At 33.8% G+C, this 26,986-nt stretch overlaps 1 protein-coding gene across 8 annotated transcripts in view; it reads left to right on the top strand.

The window, feature by feature from the left end:
- The window catches only part of SSBP2 (single stranded DNA binding protein 2), a 297,896-nt gene that overhangs the window by 71,678 nt on the left and 199,232 nt on the right, over positions 1–26,986 (top strand). For all 8 annotated transcript variants that reach the window (XM_059916696.1, XM_059916695.1, XM_059916692.1 and 5 more), the window contains 3 exons: positions 1,221–1,293; positions 11,308–11,369; positions 22,618–22,702. In XM_059916696.1, the coding sequence (XP_059772679.1) occupies positions 1,221–1,293; positions 11,308–11,369; positions 22,618–22,702 (220 nt within the window). The remainder of the gene's footprint in view (positions 1–1,220; positions 1,294–11,307; positions 11,370–22,617; positions 22,703–26,986) is intronic.

Below are 26,986 nucleotides of genomic sequence, written 5' to 3'. Positions count from 1 at the left end.
CATACTTTTCATCTATGAGTAACTTTAACAGATGTCTGCTCATGGTGCTTAGTAACTACAGAATAATTCTCATCTTAAGAGTTTGGCAGTTTTGGAATGGAAAGAATTAAATGGACAGAGCAAGTGATTATATACAGGCTTTCCCTTTTCATGACAAATACATGTTATGTTTTCATGAAAATGGGGAAAATATTCCTTTTTTCAAATGCCATCAGTCTTTAACAATCATAAATTCACTTGGCAAGAGAAATGGAGTAGCTCTACAGAACTGTGGTTATTGTTACATTGTTTTGTTTACTGTAAACCTGGCTCAATATTGGTAAATACAGTGTAGCAGAAACTGAACTGTTGTGAGCCATCTGGGCATCAGTCCAAGATATCATTAAAAATACTGCCTCAGACTAATTTGGGTTTATGAATAATATTTTGTTAACAGCGTAACTAAAATTGAGCCACATGGTGTAGCTTAAAATTCTGAATCCACAAGATAATGAGAGTAGTATAAATGTATAGTGCATACTTAATATTCTATATTTGAGTGATAAATTTATATGTACTTCCGTGTTAACCTTTAAACTCTAAGCACCCAAATGCTTAATATAATCTGGTACCTTTAAAGTTTACTTAATGCTGTGATTTGCTGTTAATTTGAATTTCTTTTAAATTAAAATATTATTGGTTTAGCAATCTAAACTAAAGAATAAGGAGAGAGTGCCTGAACAAATATATTAAAATGGACATTCAACACCCATTTTGGCATACGGATATGTAAACAGCTGGAGTTTATGTTAACATTCACCAGAAAGATGGAAGGATATAGTGTTGTTGTAAAGGTCCAATAACTTAATTCATTTGTTTTACTAATAATTAGACCTTCAAGTAGGTTATGGGAATTATTAATGTTTGGTTTTAAGTTAGTAATTCATACTAGGTATAACAAAGGGAATTGAGGGCTTGATAAGTTAGATGATCCAAGACAAAAATCCATATTTAGGTGTTTCGTGCCAAGAAAAAATGTGTCTTATTCTTTTGCGTCCTATTTTAATTAAAGTTCTTTCTGAACATATGTGTATAAACTCCCATTGAAAAGATGTTGGAAGAGTTGATTTTCTGTCACTGTTAGTGTGAAAAATATTTCTGTAATGAAAAGGTGTGTGCATTATTTAAAGAATGAATTTTAAATATACCTCTTCTCAATAAATATTTTACTCATTTTACAGGTTAGCACTCTACGTATATGAATATCTGCTCCATGTAGGAGCTCAGAAATCGGCCCAGACATTTTTATCAGAGGTATGTTTTGTATATTTTCTGCATTGTATTTTGATATCCTATATAAGTGAATGAAAAATATACTGTAACAATTATTTGAAAAAAAATCATTATGTATTTTATAATGAATGCTCAGTTATCAGAATGCATAATATACTCTTTGTAGATTTTTTGTAAGCATTTTTAGTATCCCAAAATTCCATGTCCATGCAAATAACCTCCTACTCAACTTTCCAGCCATTTTTTCCCTGTAGAAATAGAACCTTTAAACACCATCATATCTCTAGTTTTAGCAATATCTTATTTTGGCATTATTCACAATTTTGGAAAATATGGTTTTTGTTTTTGTTTTGTGTGGATAATAGTGGGTTGATGACTGAAACTTCAGTTAGAAAACATTTTGATAATCTTGCTTCAAGTTCTTGTTTCTCTTTCTGTTTTTCTCCTTCACAATATTTTAAACTTTGAGCTCTCATACAATGTTATTTTTTCCTTCTCTAATTTATATAATGATGAGGATGAGGAGGATTTTATTGAGTTATATATATGCCAGGCATATTATCTATAATTATAATAAATATTATATTATCTATAGTTCTTTTAAGAGATTTGCAAGGCATATGGTATTATTCCTGATTTACTGATAAGAGCTACAGGGCTCAGGGAGTTTATATTACTAGCTTATGGTCACATAGCTTAGTAAGTTATGGAACTAGAATTCAAACCTTAGGTCCATGTTAATTCCAAAGCCCCTGGTTTCCCCTCTATATCTGTGCTGTCCAGTATGGTAGCCACTGGCCAGATACGACTTTTTGAGCACTTGAAATATGACTAATGCAATTGAGAAGTGCTGCAAGTATGAAGTTACACACTGGATTTTGAACACTTGGTGTGAACAAAAGAATATAAAATATCAATAATTTAAAATTTTTGATCACATTGAAATGATAATATTTTGGATATATTAGACAAAATAAAGTTACTAACATTCTTTTTCTTTTTTCTTTTTTTAATGTAATTACTAGAAAATTTTAAATTACATCTGTGGCTCTCATTTGTGGCATATGTTTATGTTTCTGTGGGACAGTGCTGATCAAAATTACATTGTCTCTAGTGATCTCACTAGTTTGCCCCTTCCAGATCAGGGATATGACGGGCAACCCCTTGACCAAAGTGCCCTGCCTGAGGTACAGCCTTCTTGAGATTCACTATCCTCCAACAAGCACACAAGTTAACAAACACACGTAGTAGCCCCCCAATCTTTTATCTAATTAATTAATATATGTGAACTGTTAGGGCCTGTTTGCAAGTAAGAAAATTGAGAGGTATGCTCAGAACTTAAGAAGTCAATTGTTTTACTATTGAAGGAATATATGCCATGTAATAAAAATGTGATTTCAAAGTTTATTTAAATCAAAACAGAAGTTTAATATATCCATATCTCATTAAATAATTAATTAGAAGACTTTGGTCTGTAACCTTTCTGAGTCACATTCACTGTTTGATATTATAAAGTGACTGAGATTGCAAAGAGAATGCTTTTAATAATTATATTCTTAATCACTGCCAACTTATATTTAAAAGAAACTAAAGCTACTTATGGAGATTTTCAAGTTTTATTTTAATGCATTTGAAAACTTGATGAAACTTGATAAAAGAATTTACTGGTCACTTTCCTTATATAAAGGAGCATTTTGGATTGGCTCAATTTTCTGAGTCCTCGGGGGTTCCCAAGACTATTTTTTCTTAGCAACACTAATAATCACTTCATCAAAAAAGAAAAATGTTGCTAACGTATTTAAGGAAGTTCAGGTACTAGGACTCAAATAAGTTATGTGGATTGAACAGATAACTAGATACTGTACTGATATGCTTCTGACTCGATGGACAATGGATATACAACTTTTCTAGAGCTACTTGGTAAAAATAAAATTATAATTCCAGAAGAGATTTACACATTTTTTAACAAGTATTTACCATGATTTTATTTTCTCCGGCTGCATTTGGAATACAAAATTGAGGATATCTCTGAATTATTAATCTGGTCAGTTTCACAGGAGGAATCAGTTAAGCTGAAAATAAACTATTTTCACCAGGAAGACACAATATTATTGGACTTTGGAGAGGGGTGTATGTGATTCCCAGAATAGTTACGTGGAAATCGTTGAACATAAAGCAATCGTATATATTTTTGTGGGTACATACTTACGAACGTGAAGTATAGTAAAGGTCTGAAAGAATATACATTCCAGACTAGTTGTTGATGGGAGTGGGGATGTTAAAGGAATCGAAGGGGAATTTTATCCTTACTTGTAGAATGTTTTAAAACAAGAAATATATATGTATATATATTTGTATAGTTATTTAAAAATAAAAATAATAGAAGATAAAATACAAAATTACCTTGATTTTAAAATGGAAGTCTGGAGGTAGATTTGTAATAGGCCATTGCTGAGTATACCCTAGAGTTCTAGATACAGTCGTCCCTCCGTATCCACTGGGTATTGGTTCCAGGACCTCCCCACCCCTACCCCACTGCTGTGGATGCCAGAATCCACAGAGATCAGGTCCCTTATGTAAAATAGCACAGTGTTTGCACATTGCCTACACTTATCTTCCCATGTATTTTAAATCGTCTCTAGGTTACTTCTAATACTTAACAGTGCAAATGCTATGTAATAGATGTAAGTACAATGTAAATGATATGTAAATAGTTGCCTGTAGGAAGCAATTTCAAGTTTGGCTTTTTGGAACTTTCTGGAATTTTTTTTCCAAGTATTTTCTCTCCGTGGTTGGTTGAATCTGTGGATGTGAAACCTACAGATAGAGAGGGTTGACTGTAATTTCAATTGGTTAAATTTCAATAGCTTGCTATATTGTCCTCCCTCATATTTTAGGTTTCCATAATACCAGCTGCTTGTGTTTGCCTATACATACCAGAAGCCTTCTCTCATCTGGGCATTACTTGGTGCTATTCACTGCCTAAAATCTCCTCCCCTTCTCTCCTTGACTAGCTTAGAAGTAGCTTTTTCTAGGAAAGCTTTCTCAGGGCTCCACCTCTCTGTGCTGATAGTGCATTCTTACCTAAAAGCCTTTGCATATTCTGCCAAGAAGCTTGGACTTATCTTCTCGGCAAAAGAGAACTTTTATTCTTTTAAGTAAAAGAATAGCATCGTTAGGTTTGTACTGCAGTGTCTGTGTGAATGGCAGTACCCATCCTCTTTAACTATGGACAACAAAGAAAGGAGAATGTAATCTTTTAGAGCTTTGTACCCTATTTAGCATTGCTTTCTCTCTTCCTTTCACTTGGATCATCTGGAAAATTTAAGGCTGCTCATTGTAGAATGACTTCTTCAGTTATTTGAGTAGTGAAGGACCATCTTATCTAAATTCTTACTCTATACCCAGATTTTTACCTAATTCAGAACTGTTATACAAGGAACTTAAAAATCAGGGGGACCTATTTATTTGGGTTGGGTATTTGTGATAAAAAGGAAATGACTGAAGTGGCACCAATTACTCAAGTATTCGATGTTCTCACACTGGTTCAAGGCGAAGTAGAATGCTTCTTCCAATTTCGGCATTCTCCCTCAGGATGAATGAGGATATAGATGACTATGATGTTAATGAGCCCTTGTGAGCCAGGATTTACTGTGCTGGGCCACCTCTTTCGTTTATATGGGTTTGCCTTCTGGATGAAGTTGTGAGAAGGTCAAGTTGGAACTCCAGGCATCATCTGAACAAGTAAGATGTGTATCTCAGCAGCCTAATCTCTCACTTGGGCTTAGCCTTTCTTATACTGCCCTTGGCCTAGCCTGTCAGAAATTGGACTGCTTCTGATAGCTTTTGTTATCAGTCAGAATAGTAGGGCACTATTAGCCCAGCTATTTTTTTTCTTAGTTAAAAGAGATAACATTGGGATAACAGTAGAAATTAAAACATTTCTCTAGCCAGGCTGTGTTAAAGGTCATTGTTATCTCTGATTCATCATAGATCCTAAACCACTACCTGAATCCTAAATGTAGTTTGTATGACTTTTCATTTTCTTACCACCAAGAGGACAAAATGGAATATTCTTTAGAAATATTCTCAATACAGAGCCCCTCCTCTGCTTTATATTTTATTATCTTTCAGTATTCAATAATTATAAACAGAATGCTAAGAAATCTTCTTTGCAATTCTATATCAATTTTTGTTATTTTGGGTTCTTTAAAAACGATTCTTTTCCTGCGTTATATTATTTCATTATGCAAAGATAATTCCTGCTTGTTTCTGAAATTTTGTATGGTATTCATGCCTGAGAATGAGGCTTGGTGTCTGTAGCAAATAAAATTAAGAATTAGAGTATTGCAGAGATCTAGGTTTTTTTTCTCTTCTTAAAAATTTTACATTGTTTATACTATATTACTAGCCCTTATTTGCCATAAATTAGCCAATAAGTTAGCCAGAAATAGAAGCTTAAAAATATCTAATGGATTGTTTCTTCAGATTTTATTAGGAATGCTAAATTATTGAACTCCATAGACTCCAAAATTCTGTTCTGTTTATTTTTTCACCTATATGAAGAGAGAAAATAATAATAATAATTTCCTTACCTTACCTGTTTCTTGAACTTTAATTTGGAGGCAACATAGTGTAGTGGGTAAGAGCGATCACTTAAGGGCCACACTGCTGGATTTGAATTGTGTTCTACATTATATTTACTCATTCAGTTTTCTTAATTATAAAAAGAAGATAATCATAATAATACTTTAAAGTGGCGCTGAGGTTTAATTGAGTTACTACATGTAAAGTGATTTGAAGGGCCTGGCATGTGGTAAGTGCTCAAAGGTGTTATTTTAATGCTTGACTGATTCTTTTCTTTTTTTTTTTTTTTTTTTTGCTATGGGATCTTAGTTCCCTGACCAGGGATTGGACCTGGGCCCTGGCAGTGAAAGCCCTGAGTCCTAACCACTGGACTGCCAAGGAATTCCCCTCTTTTCTATCGTGTGTAGTTTATTTCTTTAGAGTACAAGTATAAATATATATCCTACGTGCACGTGTGTGCTCCAAGTATCTGTCACCTGGATGGCCCACAATCCTCCTACCTCCTGGGGCTACCTTTTCTAGCAAAATGGCTCCAGCTCTAATCCCTAATATAATAGGTTGTCTCAAGTCCTCTCTAACATCTCTGGGGCTTACTAGGGGGAGGGAGGACAGTATGGTTCTCTTGCTGTAATTTCTTGCTCTCACTAAGTATTACAGCCCTGCTGCTTCTCCTCCTTATGGCTGATACCTTTTCTTTGCCTTAACTTTCCTGTTTCCTTCATATGCATCAAGGAGTTTTCCCAATAAAAGGTATTCCTTTTTAAGAGGACTTCTACCTTCCTTCTAAAGCAGAGCAGGACTATTCAATAAAACTTCCCATGATTATGGAAATGATCTCTAATCTCTGCTGTATAGTAAGTTCTCCACTAGTCACATGTGACTACTGAGCCCTTGAAAAGTGGCTAGAGCAATTGAGGAATATTCAATTAATTTTAAATGTAAAGAGCGACATGTGGTTAATGAGTACCACATTGAACAGCACAGTTTTGGATTATATCTGCTTTAAAGTACAGTCAGATTTTTCTTCCTGTTACACATCTATCAGCTTTACTTTTTTAAATTAGGATGGAAAAATTTTTACTGTTTTTTACATTTAGTTTAGTTGTATGGATGCACCGATACTTCTATACATGGAAGGTTTTAGAAAATTAGTAGGAACAGTGGATTATATCTAAATTAGAAGTCTCAGGATTTTGTCTAGCAACAAATGTGTACATAGGTATGCATTCTTTTCTTAACACAGGAACTAGCTTTATCCTTTCAGGGTATTAATTTTTTTAATATTGGTTTTCAAAAAGTATGAAAGGTTTTAGGAATACTCTGTAAAGTTTGTATCCCATGAGCTTCACATGAACTGCTGTGCTGTTGGAGATGCTGTTGACTGTCTAAAGTGGTCCCACATTGATGAGGCTGGAACCCCCCAAAAAAGGTGCTGTCGACATCCAGAATTGCCCCACCTCGGCTTTGTTGCTCCTGCTGCAACCAGCAACTACTCCTTTGGAGCCAGGGGCAGGAAGCTTCTCTTCTTCCTCCTGCCTTTTGATCTCCTACTAGTGTCTCCTGATAGCAGAACTTAACAGGAAACTGGCTGGCAAGGAGCCTAGGAAATGTAATTTTCAGAATCCAAGCACCAAGTGTAGAATGGAGTGTAGGAGGGGTGGGTTTAGGGCAGAGAGATAATAGGTAACTGACCAGTATACCTTGCTGGAAGCAAATGATGATGAGATGATAAGTAAATGTGTGTGTGTGTATGTATATATGTTTGTATGTGTGTGTATCACAAATTTTTTTTATTATACGCTCTGTTCTGTGCTTTGATTTTTGTTTCACTTGTTCAACTTCAGTTGTTTTATATTGGTTCATTAAATTTATAATTCTCTATTTGTGGTTGTAGGGTATTTTGTTCTATGAAATGTGCCATAATTTCACCAGCCCCCTACTGATGGACATTTAGATTGTTTCCAGTCTTTTGCAATTACAAATGATGCTTCAATGAAAATTGTTTCATATATAATTTTGCACATGTGACCATATTTATAGAATAAATTCCTAGAAGAAGAATTGCTATCAGATAGTGATAGTTTGTAATTTATAATTTTCAGATATAAACCATATGGCATGTCTTACTCTTGCCAATATACCTTTCATTCATGATTCAATGTTTGGCTGTGCATTTACATAGAGATGCTGAAAACACTAGATCATATGATAGAGACACTGCATAATCACAGACAGGGCCCTCAGATGCAGAATATGGCAGTGGGAATTGGCCTTGGGATTTACAAGGTTACAGGAGAATACGGCCTTTAGCTGGACTAATGTCGGAAGGAAGGGAGGTGGATGATTAAACAGCAAAAAGCCTAAGGACTAGGGACTACACATTGGGCCTGGAATAATGCAAGAAGGAAAAATAGAATAAAGAGAGAGAGATTGTTTGCACAGATGCCGCTTAAACACCTAAACAAGCCTGAAGCCCATGAAACTCAGTACAACAGAAAATGCCTCTTCATAAATAGCAGAAGAATTGTTCCTAAAATGACTGTTGACATTTAGAAGTATTTTCTGGCTATTCCTCAACCCCATCCATCATTAATACACGTTTGCTAAAAAAATTAAACTACATATGTGGATGTGAATATGATTTTAAAATGAAAGTCTTCCTTTAGCTTTTTCCAGAGATAATAGTTGTAAGTTTGGTGTCATTTTTAATATGCATACACCCAAATGCACATCTACATATTCATACATTTCTTTTTAAACAGGAAAGGTTTTATACTATATGTATTTGTTCTCCAACCTTTTGTAATCTCCAGTTTGAAAAACCAATATAGCATGGCTATTTTTCCATATAGATATATCTTATTCATTTTAATGATTACACACTGTTCTGTAGTATTTAAGCACCAAAATTTATTTTACATTCACTATTGGTGAATGTTTTTCAGGTTGTTTCTAATTTTCATTGTTTCTAAAAATGCTGCAGTAAATGTGCCAAAGTTTTCTATAGATCAGGTTCTGTTTTCTTGAGCATCATCTCATGCTTTCTCTAAACAAGTAATATCTAGAGTAGTAATTAGTTTGGAGGCAAAAACTACCATTCACTATGGAAACATATTCCTATGTATAACGACCTCTTCTTTGCAAATACCTAAAACGTTAGTTGTTGTTCATTGAATAACTGTGAGTTTTGTGTTAACTTCAGTATGATGGACCAAAGTTTTAGCTGTTTCTGCCACAGACTTGCAATTTAAAGTGAGAAAGATGAACTTTACTCACGATATAGTAAAGAATGTTTGAGGATGAAAAAGATGATGTATGTGAAACATTTTGAGTTTCTCTTAGGAATAATAAGATGTAATACTGTTTAAAATACAGATGCTTTACCTTCAGACTTCCTCTTGTGAAAGACCATATCAAATATAAACCATATAGTTATTTTCCTAGAGTACCTTATCTCCTGAAATAGCTGATGATTGGTTGTGGAAGTTGTGAAGGTACAGGAAGGAGACTGCTTAGTAGCTGATGTGGTGCAGTGGGACTCATGTTAGACTGTGAGTCTAATCCTACCTCCAGCACAGTCTGGCACTGAGAGCTAGTCATGCTACTTTGACTCTTCATAAGTCATCTCACATTCTCCTTTTAATTATTTCACAGTTGTATTATGTAAAGTCAAGATGAACTGAGATGAAACATAAGGACACTACTTTAAAAAACTTACTGTTTATATGCTTAGGATGATTCCGGGGGTTAGGAATATTAGTATGTCTGGGGCACATCTGTGAGGTCCATTATTATGCCCTTTCAAGAAGACTAGTGAAAAAATGGTAAGAGAAAGGATTGAGAGAAAGATGAGACACAAGTTTCTGACTAAATCATAACTTTAGCAGGACATCAGAGTTTTATTTCTCATAAGATTCATTAAGTACCATTCCTTATTTTTTCATGAACCAAAAAGATAGAATATTGATCAACTGAAATTATCAGATAAAAGGTAGTATACATTAAAAAATTTTTTTTTGAGTGTTATTGCTTAGGAGAATTCAAGCTAGGATCTGGCTTACATTTATATATCATGCTCTGGTTCATAGATCACATTTAGACTTTATAAATTCAAGTTCATTAATTGCTAGAGTTTCACCTTTTAGCTCTTTTTTAAAATGGTTATCACATATATAATTCTCTAATCTTTAGAAAGTTTGTTTGTTTTTTGAGAGCAAATTACTTGTCTATGTCGAGGTTCCCAGTGGTTTATATTTTGTATACATAAGAACTCTAAAAATGTAATCAGTTTCAGTTATTTTAATTGCACTTAAGTTTTGCATCTCTTCCTTAGAGAGGTTTTGATTTTTTTTCTTTTTTTACATTTAGGGCCACTTCTTAAGTTTTTATTTTTAAATGTTTTTGTTTTTTATCCTTTTGGGATAACTTCTTCCATAGTAGGTGATAGAAAGGATTCCTTGAATTTTTTGAAATCTATAATTATAGTTGTTTACTTCCTAGTAGTGTTAAGGGCCTGTGGGCACATTTTATTGATTGGAGTATTGTTAAATATTTTTAATTATTTAAAAAACTACAGGATATACTTATACATAAGGATTGTTTGTTTTCAAAGCTGGATCACCTTAGCTAAAATTATAACTTACATTTACCTTTTCTCTTTATCCTCCTTCACTGTTTTGTTTTCCTCCACAGCATTTGTCACCTTCTATTTCTAATGTAAATACAATTTCCTTTTTTTGTTTGCTTGTTTATGGTCTATCTTCCTTACTAAAATATTATCTACCTGAATGCAAAGATTTTTATCCTTTCTGTTGACTGTGATCCAATACTTAAAAAAGGCACTGTATGAACACCCACACAGCTTTCCAATTTTTAAATTTAATTTGTAAAAAGCATTTAGTCAGAACTTGTAATTTTGAGAATATTGACCTTGTTTTAAATGTTTATTATAGTGAACTCCAACTCATCTGAAATATAAATAATTGGAAAGTTTATGTCACCATCTTTTAAAAATTCTTATGGAAGTCATATACCTTCTTACTCCAATCTCCTCAAATAAGGAACTTATTAAAAAATTCAATCCTTAGAGTATAATTTAGAGTCTACATATTAAGCCCAATCTCTTGCAAATTTCTGGGTTAGTGGTGATAACTGATTTTCATATTGGTGTTAATAATGGTGATTTTCATGTGTCTTAAGATCTTGAAATATCTTCTGAAATTATGGCACAGTGGGAAGCAAATTCAGGAAAATAATGGTGGCATCTTCTCTCAAACTATCCAGTCAGGAAATCACAATATAAAATGAGTATTTTTAAAACTTGAGTAAAGAATAACATGAAAATCTTATATATTATCATAATATTTTAAATGGAAAAATATTGCTTTATAATATGTGTAAGAAAAGTATTATTAGGAAAGTATTTAATATCTCTTTTATTCATTTTAGATAAGATGGGAAAAAAACATCACATTGGGCGAACCACCAGGATTCTTACATTCTTGGTGGTGGTAAGTATCTTTAATTCCATTTTCACTAGATTGGTGATGCATTTCAGTAGGCCTGCACTGTACCTGTTTATGATTTCATGCCTCTCATTTATACTTTTTCATTTTCTACAATTATTTTCTGAAAGGTAGCACTTAGAAGAATAAAAAACAAATAAACTCAAAACCAGCATTAATGTTATTTAACTTAAAGATACTTCTATTAAATCAAGCTGGAATTGTGACCAGTGTGTGGAATCTCCAGCTATAAGTATGATATTGTATTAGTCAGCTTTGGCTACCGTAATAAAATACCATAGACTGGGTGGCTTAAACAACAGAAATTTATTTTCACACAGTTCTGGAGGCTAGAAATCCAAGATCAAGCTGCTGAGCATGGTCTGTTTCTGGTGAGAACTCTCTTCCTGGCTTGTAGATGGCTGCCTTCTTACTGTGTCCTCACATGGCAGAGAGAGAGAGAGGGAAAGAGAGAGCGAGCACATAACAGAGAATGAGAGAGAGAGACCAAGCACGTGCTAGCTAACAAACTAGCCTTCTGGTGTCTCTTTTTATAAGGGCACTAATTGCACATGAGGGCCCCACCCATGTGACCTCATCTAAACCCGAGGTTACTGAAGGTAGTGGTGGTGATGGTGGTAAATTTTTAGGAGAGAGAATAATCCAAAAAAGTTTGAAATAATTCTGTATAGACTCAGAGCTAGAACTGACTAGGAATGTACACAAAGATGGTCAGTCAGTATTAAAGGCCCAGTTGATATCAGAACTTATAAATTTTATTGTGGTACAAGTATGCCCAGGTATGTGACTTTTCTGCAGCAGTAATTGTTAGTCTAGGTATTCAAATGGGCCAGCTAGGCTTTTCTTTTTCTTTTATTTTTAAAAAAAATTTCTTCAGTTAGGAGCATTTCCTGTTCAGTACTTTATACATTTATCTCTCAACATCTTATTCAAAAGAAAAAACAAAAGCTCTCTTCTAGTGCCGTACACATGGTTTCCTTGGTCCGTTACTTCATGCCATCATCTTTTTAATCTCTCCCCTGAAAACGTGCTTTACTAGAAGTTCCATGGTGAATAGAACCACACTTGGTCAGTTGTGGTTGTGGGTTTCCCTTGTTTGTCTCACATACGTATGGCAGGAACAGGTGCAGTCCTTTGGTTCAGAGTTGTTCCTTTATTTGGAACAACGGTTCACTGCAGTTAAGCACTGTCATTGTGCTGTTTTCCTGGGGTTTAAGACTGACCTCTTGTAACATATAGTGTTATAAAAGTCAGTTTTTCATTTTACATAGTCTGTATTTATGATATCTAGATCTAGACTAGAAACGCTTAATTATTTGCTGAATGTAGTTGAGTTTCCCACTTGTTGACACCCTTATATTTTGTATGTTTCCTATTAGGTCTGCAAAGTGGCACAAGAAACCACTTTAGAAGTCTGTCCCTCTTGGATTAGTGGGTTAACAAAATGAGGATTTTAAGTTTTTCATTATAGAATTAATTCTATTTCTTGCACCTATTTCTGTTTTTCTCCCTTCCTCATGAATTTAACCTATCCTCGTACTGTAAATGGTTGATAAAAACTCACTGAATACTTTGGCTTTTTGCTTCCATCAGACTTGAGTTTTTTTGGTCTTTGCTATCAGAAGGTATAGCTCTTAAATCTGCTATTGCCCTTCCTTTTTCTATGGCTCTTAGATTCAGGGGAGCTCTTCCTCTGTGGTTTTGGTATTTTAAGAAATTTTTACTTAGAGATATCAAAGAAATTGTAAATAATGAGCATAAATATTTTTAGACCATATTTATTTTAATTTAAATCTAGCACATGCAAAAGGCACATTATTTTCAGTGTTTTTAATGTCCTGAGAACTGATGAAAGGCTGTGGATCCCCTCTTCCAGGAAACTGCCCAGATCCTAAGCTTTCCTGATCATTGTGTGTAGCCAGCCATGACTGTGGGCCTTAAATCCAGCAGAGGCCTGACTTTTTTTTTTCAGCTGTTTCAGAGGTCCCTTTTATTTTATTTTTTTAAATTAAGACTTTATTTATCTTTTAGAGTAGTGTTCAGTAGGTTCACAACAAAATTGAGGGGAAGGTAGAGACTTTCCTTATACCTCCTGCTTCCACACATATATAGCCTTCCCATTATCAACATTCCCCACCAGAGTGGTACATTGTTGTAATTGATGAACCTACTTTAACACACTAAATTACTCAAAGTCCATAATTTGCATTACAGTTCATTTTTGGTGTTGTACATTCTATGGGTTTGAACAAATGTATAATGACATGTATCCACAATTATAGTAATATACAGAGTATTTTCACTGTCCTAAGTTATATGCATTTAAAGTTTCTCCATGCCTTTCCATGGCTTGATAGCTCTTTTCTTTTAGTGCTGAATAATATTCCATTGTCTGGATGTACCATGGTTTAATTATTCATTCACCTACTGAAGGACATCTTGGTTGCTTCCAAGCTTGGCAATTATAAAAAAAGCTGTTATAAACATCCATGTGTAGGTTTTTATGTAGTCATACGTTTTTAGTTCCTTTGGGTATATACCAAAGAGTGTAATTGCTGGATCATATGCTAAGAATATGTTTAGTTTTGTAAGAAGCTGCCAGACTGTCTTCTAGACTGGTTGTACCATTTTTCATTCCCACCAGCAACAAATGAGAGTTTCTGTTGCTCCACATCCTGGCTAGCATTTGTTGCTATCAGTGTTCCAGATTTTGGCAATTCTAATAGGTGTGTAGTGGTATCTCATTGTATTAATTTGCATTTCCCTGATGACATACAACGACGTGGAGCATCTTTTCATATGATTATTTGTCATCTGTGTATCTTTTTTGGTGAGGTATCTGTTAAGGTCTTTGGCCCATTTTTTAATTGAGTTGTTTTTTTTCTTATTGTTGAGTTTTAAAAGTTCTTTATGTATTTTGAATAACAGTCTTTTATCAGATGTGTGTTTTGCATATATTTTCTCCCAGTCTGTGGCTCGTCTTCTCATTATCTTGACATTGCCCTTTGCAGAACAGAAGTTTTTAATTTTAACAAAATCTAGTTTATCAATTATTTCTTTTATGTATTGTGCCTTTAATGTTATACCTAAAAAGTCATTGCCATACTCAAGGTTATCTTGGTTTTCTTGTAAGTTAACTTCTAGGAGTTTTATTGTTTTATACCTTACATCTAGGTCTGTGATCCATTTTGAGTTAATTTTTGTGAAGGATTTCTAGTGTCTAGATTCTTTTTTTTTTTTTTTTGCATGGGGTGTTGTCTAGTTGTTGCAGTATCATTTGTTGAAATGACTATCTTTGCTCCATTGTATTGCCTTTATTCCTTTGTCAGAGATCAGTTGACTATATTTATATGGGACTATTTGTGGGCTCTCTTTTCTGTCCCATTGATGTATTATCTCTTCTTTACCAATATCACACTGTCTTGATTACTGTAGCTTTATAATAAGTCTTAAAGTTGGGTAGTATCAGTCTTCCATTTCTGTTCTTCTTTATTATTGTGTTGGCTATCCTGGGTCTTTTTCCTTTATAAACTTTAGAATCAGTTTGTCAATATCCATGAAATAACTTGTTGGGATTTTGATTGGGATTGCATTGAATCTATAGATCAAGTTTGGAAGAACTGACATCTTGACAATATTGAGATGCCTGACCTTTTTATCCTTAACTCTTTAGAGCTGGGCTTCATAATCTGTGCCCTAGGTTAGGGATTCAGAACTGCCTTTTTTCAGGTTGTCTTTTTTTTTTTTTTTTTTTTTCTGACTGGGAAAGCTGTCGCTGCTATTGAGGTCCGGATGATTAGGATAACGTGTATTCTTTGAGAACTTACTGCTTGCTCATTTGGTTATACTAAAAGTCCCTGTTGGATGGACCAGTTGCATTTTTATGACTTCTTCTCACTTCTGTCTTTTACAGAATATTTGTAAGTGGAGTTTTCCTGTTGTTTAAGCCTTTTCACCAAATATTTACTGTGCAAAATTAGGCTGCCTTCAAGGGAATAAGTAGTAGGGGAGATAAACAATTAATAGTATTATAACTGAGGTATGTACTGGTTATAATAGCAATACAGGAGGAATACTTACATCAGCTTGGAAGAGGTAGGAAAGGCTACACAGGGAAAGTGAATCTGAGCTGATTTGAAAGTTGAGTGAGAAAATGGTATTTTGGGCAAGGAATAGTTAGCATGAAATCTTAAAAGTGATCCTTATGCATTCAAGGAAAGGCAGGTCTCTTGGATCAGTTGAATTATAGATGCAGTACTATGAAGTGATAGAATATAAGGCTAGAAACAAAGGCAAGGGTCACACTATGAAGTCCTGGAGTGCATCAAGGACTTTGGACTAGAACTCAAAGATCTTAAACAAGGTATATGACATGATTAGCTTTGTGCTTTTAGATACCTGGCATTACCATAGACATGGATTGAAGAGGATTGAGAGCAGAGGCAGAGTCTAGTTTACAGGGCAGTTGTTATTGTCCAGTTGAAAGGTTATTAGGTGATGGACCCCAGATAGTGAACACTGAGTGGAATAGATTGGAGGTGAATGAAGAAGTTGCCAAGTTTTAGATTTGGATGGTGGGATGAACACTGATGCCATTGATTGAGTGAGGGAGTATAGAGAGAGCAACAGGCTTTGGGAAAAAGACCATGATTTAGCTCGGACAGATTAAATTTTGAGATGCCTGTGTCACATTCAGAGAGAGATGCCCTGTACAGTCAGAGATCTGGATCTGTAGGTCTGAAACAGGCCCATAATGGTTTGGGAATTATCAGCATAGACTATACTGTAGGGAAGAGTGTCATGGGTGAAACTGCCAGTGTAACAAGTAAGAGCAGGGCCTGGGGTTGGGACTCTGGGCAAAGTCAACCTTTAAGTGTAGGTGGATAAAGAGGAGCCTCAAAACAAAATACTTAGAGAGGAAGGAGGGTAATCAGGAAAGAATAATGTATGGGAACCAGGAAAGGCATTCAAAGGAGAGATTAAATCTGTAGCAGGTAAAAGTAAAAAACAACAACAACAAGTATTTTCCTGAATCGGGAAGTAAAGTGAACTTTGGTGGTCTTGGGGAGAACAGTTTCAGTGGAGTAGTGAAAGTGAAATTTAGAAGGCTGTTATATTTCATTTTTCCAGCTCCAGGTTTATGGAGAGTAGTTGAAGTGTGTGGTGATGTGTGTAGTAGTTTCAGGATTAACAATGGAACAGGACCTAACATTTTTATTTTTAAAATTGAATAGATTTGAGCATGTGTATAGATTGAGGTGAAAAGAGTAGGAGAGGTTGAAGATGCATGAAAGAGCAATAAACATGCACAAAAATGCAGAATAAACTACAGGAGAGATGAGGGGCAAAGGCCTTGGAGAGAGAGGAGGAGGGGAATTTCTCCTTTTAGTATGGGATAGAGGAAAGTGTGTGATTTTACTTTCTGGAACTGTTTTTCTTGTTTTTGATATGATTTCCCTTATCATTTCTTTTCTTCTTTCCCAGTTTGCACCATGCCCCAGTGCTGTCATATTTCTTAGGCCTCCCTCCTGTGTTCATTGCATTTACCTTGATCAAATCCCTCTTGAAAGCATATTTCCTCTTAGTATGCTTTAATTAAAAGTTCCCAACTCTCTTCCATGAATTTCAGAAATACAAATGGCAAGAAACTTCTTTCCTCTGAAATTAATGTCCTTTTAGATTTGTGTAATTCAAAAATACACACTTTTTGAAACTTCCTATTTAAAGTTTTCATGGCAGAAACTGTGACTCATTTTTATTTAATATTATATGTAAAGCACCTTTTGAAGTAACTTTGGGCTTATGTATTTATATCCTGTAATTAAATATGTATAACATTGCAGAGAAAATAAACTAATAACTAAGATTATCATGATAATCCAGTTTCTGCCACTTGGCAGTGGAAAGTCAAATCTTGCAGCACGCTAGCACTCTAATGATTTTAGAATCTAACGATGACATCAGGTATAGCTAAGAATAACCAAATACTTATGTGAAAATAATAGCATTGGAATTAGTCAACAGGCTTACTAGAATGGTATAATATTTGTAATTGGCAGACTAGTTCTTACTCATTAGTTCTTGCCTGTAATAGGCATTGCGTAGCTAATTATTTACTTGAATTAAGTTAAACTAAACATCAATATAAGACAATGTAGCAACAACTAGGACAGAAGAAGAGTATAATCACAGTGATAAGGGAATAAATAGTATTAGCAAGAGAGAAAGCAAAGAACACAGGTGGTCAGGCTATAGGGGAGAAGCGAAATGTGTCTGGGAGAGTAGGAAAGGAATGTGGAATACAGAGGAAGATTTGGTGGGGAGAAGACATTGTAAAAAAAAAACTGACGGAATCTTCCATTAAATGCAAAGGATTAGAAAGGAAATTGAGGCAAATTTTACTAAATAAGAAAACTTTCTTTCTGGCCATAATAACTCTATGAGACTTTTCTAGAATACTTTTAATACCTTTATACTTATTTTAAAAGTACTTTAGTGTAAATCATCTTTGTATCTGCACAAAAGTCTGTAAAATACATAACAGATATTTTCTCTTTACATAAAAAAACTACGGAACAAAAGTATTTGCTCAAGATCAAACTCAGAATTAAAGTTTTCTGAATTGTAACCAGTACTCATCTCAGTAACAGATATTATTTCTTAAATAGGGAGCAGAATTTAGTGGCCCACTATAAATAAGACACTAATTACAGCCCCCTTTTGAGCATCATGAGTGGCTAATTCCAGACAGTAGATATAAATGACTCAGGAAAGTTGTCTTTTCTGAGTCCAGTCTGTCTTGAGACATCCATGGATCACTGGCGGCTTGTGTAGGGTGAGGAGGTGGTTGCCCTAGGTTACTCAGGAAATGAGTTGGAGTACAAGGTAGAAGGTAGGGTAACAAAGTGTTTGCTGTCTTATCCAGGACAGGTCTCTATCTACCACACTCTTGGAACAGCTGATGGTGCTCACACTGCCAGAGCTGTATAAACCTGCCCATCATCAGAATATAAGGCATCTTTGAAATAAGAATTTTTAATACCACACGCACATTAGAGGCAAAACAATGTAAGATAAAAAGTTCGAGCCCAGCTCTGCCATTTGTGTGGCACTTGTGTGGCCACTTGTGTGCCACTTGTGTGGCCCTTAGGTAAATTATTTAACCTTTCGAAGCCTCAGTTCCCTTATCTATAAAGTGGGAAAATAATAGGAGGATTAAATGATGAAAAATGTTTAGTATATGATGCTTGAATTTAGCACATACTTATTAAATGTAAGCTATTTTGATGATACTTTAAAATATGAATTTGTTACTAATCCAGGATTATGTGAGAATTTTATGATAGTGGGGCAAAATTTAATGCTTACATTTTAGAAAGTATTAAGCAGTGCTAAGGAATGATACAAGTACATGTATGTGGAAGTTCTAAGGTGATGAGCAGGTACATGTACATTTCACTACCCTCTGTAGTGTTACGAATGGACAGTTTTCTTCAATATAGGTTAAGAGTAACTAACATTAATTGATAATGTATTTTTGGGACAGTCAACAAGAAATAACTTCCTTAGTTATTTTAAGACTTGAACTTATAACAACATGACTTGATCCTCAGAAAAAAATGTCTTCCCCAGGGTTTTTTTTTTGCTTCTTCTTTTAATTTTTATTTTCATGGAATTCTAGATCTTGCCAGTGGCATGAAGGTTATATAATTACGTTAGCATCCCATCTTCTGGGACACATCTGGCACGTTTACCCACCCTCGTAGACTTCTCTGACAACCATTTTGCTTTCTATGTTCCCTAGAGATATTGAAAGCTAGCTAGTCACTTTGACTCTCATTCTCAGGATAGAAGGAAAAAGTATTTGGATGAGATCCTCAACCTGGGAATCCTGTGTTTTCTTTTAACTTAGGTGGGGAAATTTTTAATAATAATAAATGATACAAGAACAAAGATTTCAATACTGTGCAAGTTTTGCTTCTCTGTATTTAGTCTCTATCTTCTTCATTTGTAAAATAGAGATTTTTCACTTGTTTCTGCTTAGGAATAAAGAGACTGTAAATCTAAAACATTATTCATGAATATCAATCCACCACATTTCAAGGATAGTATTTTGGATTCAAGCTTTGGATTAGAGAAATTGAAAAGCTCCTGGGCCTCCAGCATGTCAGGTTGTAGAGAGAGGAAGTCTGTATTTGTTGATTACTATAACTTTATAGTATAGTTTGAAATTGGGAAGTCTCCAGCTTTATTATTCTTTCTCAAGATTGCTTCAGCTATTCAGGGTCTTTTGTGGTTCCATACAAAGTTTAAGGTTATTTTTCCTGTGAAAAATGCCGTTGGAATTTTGATAGGGATTGAATTGAATCTGTAGATTGCTTTGGGTAGTGTGGACATTTTAACAATATTAATTCTTCCAATCTGTGGCATGGAATATCTTTCTATTTTTTTAATTTCTTCTTCAGTTTCTTTCATCAATGTCTTATAGTTTTCAATGTATCGCTCTTTCACCTCCATGGCTAAATATATTCCTAGGTATTTTTTTCTTTTGGATGTATTTGTAAATGGGTTTGTTTCTTAATTTCTATATCTAATGGTTAATTGTTAGTGTAGATTCACAAAAACAAACATCACAAATTACAACAGACTTTTGTATATTGATTTTTTTATCCTGCAACTTTACTGAATTCATTTATTAGTTCTAACAGTTTTTTGTGGAATCTTTAATAATTAGAGTCTTCTTTCTTTTTTCTTAGTCTGTTAGCTAATGGTTTGTCAAGTTCGTTGATCTTTTCAAAGAACCAGCTTTTGGTTTAATAATTTTCTTTTTTTTAATTCTTTATTTCATTTATCTCTGCTTTAATCTTTATTATTTCCTTCTGCTAGCTTCTTTCCTTCTGATTTCTTCTTTGACCCATGGGAGTGTGTTGTTTAATTTCCACAAATTTGTGAATTTTTCCATTTTCCTTCTGTTATTGATTTCTAACTTTATCCCATTGTGGTCAGAGAACATACCTTGTATGATATCTATCTTTTTAAGTCTATTGAGACTTAATTTGTGCCCTAACACGTGATCTATCCTGGGAAATCGTCCCATGTGAACTTTAGAAGAACGTGTATGCTTTTTGTTGGTTAGAGTGTTCTGTGTATGTCTATTAGATGTAGTTGGTTTATTGTGCCATTTAAGCCCTTTATTTCCTTGCTTGTGTTCTGTCTGCTTGTTCTGTCCGTTATTGAGAGTAGAGTATTGATGTCTCTATTATTGTAGAACTGTGTATTTCTCCCTTGGATAAATGAGTTTAAAAGGATATATTTCTTTACCTTTATTCAAGGAAAAAATGTATAGGTAATGTAGGATTGTTAGAAATACCATATATAAAGTTATCTGCTTTAGTAATTTGGTTTATTATCCTTAATCTGACTCTTGCAAATTTTTGACCTCCTATTAAATCCATAAAGAGAAACATTGTCATAATATTGCATATAATATTCTGTGATTAAACTAAACACAATTTAAAGACAACCATTATAAAATTTTGGTTTTAAGAGCATTGAAGTTCCTTAAGAACATGAAAATGAGAATAATTGCAATATACTGTAATTCATAACACACCTGATCCAGGTGGAAAACTTTAAGCTGTATCCTTGTCTGTGTATAATTCTTATACTTTTTGTCCCAAAAGGGATAGAGGTAGGTCAGGTACAACTTTTAACTGCTTTCACTCTCCTAAAGGAATTGAAGTTTATTTAAATTAACTTGGTCTTTATTGTTTGCTTTGTATTTCTTGCTTATTGTAGAAATTTAAAAGGAAATAAATGCCAGTACTTAATCTTTCATATTTTTCACCTCTAAGGGTAATCTTATTTTTACTGAATTAATTGTGTTATAAGGCATACAGAATGTTTTATCCTAACTGAGGAGAGAGACCCAGGTTAAATGAGACTTCAAGGGTCAAAACAAAGGGACCAGTTTGATTTACCAAGTTTTATTGTACCATTGTTAACTGTGCCCTCAGCCGAATGACCTGCCTTAACAATATGTATGCATTTTAAGCTTTTGTGCAAGCTAATTATAGTGTTGATGATATTATTAATAATACGCTTACTATAAGACCCTGTGTTTATTTTGTATAATTTAATTTTCTCAGCAACCCCATTGTATAGAGGAGGAAATTCCTATCTGTTTAAACAAATTGAGCTAGTAGTGGGCGGGAGTCTCAAGAGGGAGGGGATTATGGGGATATATGTATACATATAGCTGATTCACTTTGTTGTACAGCAGAAACTTAACACAACATTGTGAAGCAATTATACTCCAATAAAGATTTTTAAAAAAAGAGCTAGTAAACGGCAGGGCCAGCTTTTGTCTCAAATATGTCCTATTCCAAAACTTGTGCTGTTAACCATTTGGCTTAGCCTACTTTCCAATTCTATAGAGTGGGAAATGTATAATAAAAAATACTTGTTGATCAGTAAAATTACCTTTGTTTATTGCCAGTACTTTCAGCCATTTGCTTTCCTGATTTTTAATCCCATGCTCTTGTTCATTGTTAATTTTATAAATGGGAGGATGACTGGGGCCATATGTTTTGTAAGCAGTATAATTATTTTTTCTCAACCAGTTCCGTCTTGCTTTTTCCCATTGTTCTTGAGTAGGAAGAAAAAAAGAAAGTTAGTGTGAATTTTTTAATTTTCAAAATTACTAACCTTTCTTTGTAATTACAAGGGAAAACCAGAGGATATTTTAAGAAAATATATTTCTTTGACAGGTGTGACTTAACGGTCAGGATAGGGTATCGGCCTGGGGATTGGACAACAAAATTATCTTGAAAAAATTAATTCCACTTTTATAAGTAAAGTTACTTTAATTCCTTAATGATTAACTTGGTATTTTTAAAACCTTTTCATTCTTCATGGGGAAGTTGTGGAAAGTATTATAATTATTTCAATCATGTGTTTAAGTCATGTAAATAGACAGTTAAGAATGACAGTCTAAATTTTTTTAAATTAAATTTTCATTTTGGAAAAACCTTAGCATTTCTAAACAATGGCTAGGTTATACCCTATTATTACATGACGAGCCTTGTCTGTATTTAAATCTTTCAAATAAATATTTGTCCTGAAGAAGAAAACACATTTTGTGTAAAGAACATTTGTCTTCTAATTTTTGGAATTGTGATCTCTCATTTGACATTATATGATTTTCTTAATGTTACCATAATTACTTTTTTAGTGTATTTTGGGATCTCTACTGTGCAGCTCCAGAAAGACGGGAAACATGTGAACATTCAAGTGAAGCAAAAGCCTTCCATGATTATGTAAGTTACTATATAATTTTACTAAGTTATATTGTCAGTTTTCTTCTTAACCACTGTTCTTGAAAAATGCATTGGACCATCCATGTTTTCCCTTTGGTACTTAAGAAATTATTCTTTTTGTCTTGGGAAGTAGGCTCATCACTTTAAAAGTGAAATACAAACGGGTTTGTGAGTCTTGTTGAAGAAACTTAGGATAAGAGAGTAGTCCTAACTCCAGGATGTTAAAGGTGTTTCTTATCTTTAAGTGTGCCTGATTTGTGAAGTTGCAGATTTATAAAAATTAAGTAGTAATTATTCCATAAAATTCATCATAAGAATTCTATAAGTGAAAAGTTCCTCTTCTGCATATAGCATTTTAAAAATACATAGAAATATTACATTATTCTCTTTTGCAGCTTTTAGTTACACATCATAAGGCTAAATATCCCCTTCACTGAATTCAGTTCCATAAATAAATTTATTGTAAATTAAAGGAAATACAAGATAAGAGAGCAAAAGAGTCTGGGCAAAAATGAAAATGTGAATTTTTTTTTTAATTCTTAAGGAAGAGCAGTGGCCTATCCTTGGCTAGGTGATGTATTTTTTTTAGAAGAACTGTAAATGTGATTTTAGAGAGTTGATGGCATCAGGAAGTAGAATTGTAAAAAAAAAAAAAGTTGGGGAGGAGTAGGTTTTCTTTAGGGAAAAATAACATTTAAGAATGAGGAGACTGTGTTTTGAAGGGGCTGGGAAAACACTGTGTTTGCAGAACTGACCATAAAAGACATGCAGATTGAGTTTGGGGTGGAGGAAAACCAGTTTCCTTGGTGTGGAACAAGTGGAGTTGGGCCTGGAGCCTGAGGAAATATCGATTTTAAGTACCTGAAACTTTACCAGAGGGATACATGTTTAGTTGGTAGAAGGGAGGCATCATTCTGTGTAAACAGCCTTTAAAACCAGAACCGTGGCTCAAAAGGGAAAAAGAACTTGTTCTTCCAAAGGAAATACCTCAGCCTTAGTCTGAAGAGTGGAACTAGCCAGAAGAATTATAACCCCAAACACAGCACAAGGAAGAGTATGCAGACTTAAGAGAAGTGAAAATCTTGGGCATCTTGCAGGGACTGTGTAATACTTTAAACGTATACTAAACTGATTAAAGTGAGACTGCTTGTGATTACTTCATCAGATATTGATTGTACTCATAAAGCTTGCTATGTGCTAAACACTAGCTCTTGGGGACAAGGTGAGTGAAAGGGATGCTGCTGCATATAAAGAAAAAGTACAGAAAAGGCAGATAAGGCAGGGCCCAGGACACGGCATTTATTTGAACAATCTCCTTCTTTTTCACCTTTGGGTAATGGCTGTAAAGTAAAGCAGAGACCCAACCGTGAAGAATGTAAGGATTCTGGCTAGAGTGAGATACTCATCTCATCCGTCTCTTACATCAAGAAAGAAGTGCCTAGGTTTGGCCTGCCAGTAATGGGAAAAGTTTTTAAAATAACCACTAATTTTGACAACTAGATGGCATTAGATAGTATCAGTGGTCTGCTGTAAAGGACGTACAATGTTTGTGGATCTACATCTTAAGAAATTAATTATATAAGTACTTTTTCAAAATTCCATAGTATAGAAAGATGCAGCCTTCTGTTCACCATGGAGATCTTATAGGGAACACTGAACTAATTTAGTATCTCCTTCTTAGAAGCATAGATAAATCATCATTGTTGTCATAGCCGTCATCATCATCGTAATCGTAATCATTGTGCATCCATAAGGTGCTTTCGGTATTTCAGAGAGTACTCACACTTAATTAGCTTTAGAAACCCTCTTAAATATTTCAAGGTTTTTGAAAATGAGCATTGACCAGAGGTAGGAGTGAAATTAGATTTTATAGGAAGAATAACCCCTTAAAATGTAATTTGGTCCTAAGAAAATGTAGTTTAGAAAAAAGTCAGTATTTGGATTTTACAGTTTGTTATGAATTAGCACATGTTTTATCAGATGTTTCATAATTTTATCTTAAATATTAGTTTTAAGAAATTTGATTTCTTAGGTGGCATTTTTATTATACCTTTAAGTCAATTTATTTTTAATGGTAATACATCTCTAAATTTTTTCAAATGGAGGTTCCTGAAAAGATAAGAGTTTGACTTACAGAATCTTATATTGCAATTGGATTTTTAGAAATGCATTTGTTTTCTGTAGCAAACTTTTATGGTAATTTTCATGGGTAGGATTTCCTGAATTCTTAATAGTAGACAGTTTCTAAAAATGATCAACATAATTCATGTTTAATGTGTAGATATAGAAGTTTGAAAGATTCAGGGAAGAAAATAGGAAACAGGAACAAACAATAAGTTTGGTAAAATTCTGTCACGTAATATTGCTATATTAGAGTCCATTGGGAACCATTTCTAAGATAGTGATTAGTATGTATACCTACTGAATTTCAAGGTAGTTCTCGAGGAAGCATTCTGAAAAATATTTTCTTTATTAGCTGCATCTTCAGAGTAAAAAAATACTTGCATGCATAAATTCTGATATGTTTAAAAAGTAGTCTCATTATTTTCTAGTCTTCACTTATCTATGAGATTGAATGGATAATGAAAGATAAACTACTTTTTTTTCTTTATTTTATTTTTTAAAATTTATTTTATTGAAGTATAGTTGATGTGCAATGTGTTAATTTCTGCTATAGAGCAAAGTGATTCAGTTATACATATATATATATATATATATATATATATGTATACATTTTTAAATACCTTTATTGGAGTATAATTGCTTTACAATGGTTTGTTAGTTTCTGCTTTATAACAAAGTGAATCAGCTATACATATACATATGTTCCCATATCTCTTCCCTCTTGCACCTCCCTCCCACCCTCCCTATCCCACCCCTCTAGGTGGTCACAAAGCACCGAGCTGATCTCCCTGTGCTATGCAGCTGCTTCCCACTAGCTATCTGTTTTACATTTGATAGTGTATATATGTCCATGCCACTCTCTCACTTCGTCCCAGCTTACCCTTCCCCCTCCCCGTGTCCTCAAGTCTATTCTCTACGTCTGCGTCTTTATTCCTGTCCTGCCCCTAAGTTCTTCAGAACCATTTATTTAAAAAAGAAATAGTGGAGGCATAATGAGGTAAATTATGAATAATCCTTTTAATTAAAAAATAGGCTAAAATGTTAAAAGTGATTGTCTTTTGATACTGGGATTATGCATGATTTTATTTTTATCTATATAGTTCTGTATTTTCCAAATATCTGTAGTTAACTTTATATACAGGAAAGTTACTTTAAAGCAGATTAAATTTCACCTTACAGTGAGTTCTAATCTTTCTTCTAAAATTAGAAAATAAAAATCTTAGTAAAATAAAATTTAAATTTTAGGTGGTCATATGTTTTCATGTAACCATGTTATATTCATAAGCATATTTAGCACTGCTCATGAAAGACTTTTTTTGGTAAATGCGCATACTAAAAGAGAGATATATAAACTGAATAGATGTAATTTTGAGCCATTCTATAATTTCTAATAACTTTTTTGGTAATAATTATCCCAGAAACATTTTTGGCTTTTGGTTTTTAATTTTTTTTGGTTTGTTTTCTAATCATTGCCTTTTTAGAATATGGATTTTAGTCACCATATTATTTTATTTGCCAAATAATTATAGATGCAGCATTAATTAATATCTTTTTCCTCAAAAAATCACCCTGTTCATATTTATTGTGAGAAAAAGAAAAAAAGAGAGGAAACATTTAAGATGATTTTGATCTTTGCATTTATATTTTAAAATATATTAACTATTTAACATCCGTATGGAGCACCAAATGTAAAATAATTATACCTTTAGAAATCAGCAATTAATAGTATGTAGGGATGCATTTTTGGATGACAAAGCTATAAAAAATCACAAGGAAATGATTACTGTACATGTCAGGATAATGGTTCCTTATGAGAGATAGGAAGAGGTTATGATTGGGATGGGGCTCATGGCCGTGGCTTCTGAGATGGCTGGCAAAGTTCTTTTTTTCCTGACCACAGTGGTGGTTACTTTACAATAATGATATGTTTGCTTTGTAAAATTTCATAATGCCGCAAATTTATTTTGTATGGCTTTCTGTATGTTTTTATTCTAAAATAACAAGATTTTAAAACAGTTACAATAATTAACTTTAGAAAAAGAATATGCACAGTCAGTTCTAATGTGTTTCCAGGCATTGTTATGGTTCATCCTTAAGAACTGATGGCAGAAAATCTAGGGATGGTCTCCAAACAAATCTGTGTTTGTTTCTTCTCTGCTA

Source organism: Balaenoptera ricei, chromosome 3, assembly GCF_028023285.1.
Source record: "Balaenoptera ricei isolate mBalRic1 chromosome 3, mBalRic1.hap2, whole genome shotgun sequence".
Classification (NCBI taxonomy): domain Eukaryota; kingdom Metazoa; phylum Chordata; class Mammalia; order Artiodactyla; family Balaenopteridae; genus Balaenoptera; species Balaenoptera ricei.
This window is presented reverse-complemented; position numbering and strand designations above follow the sequence as displayed.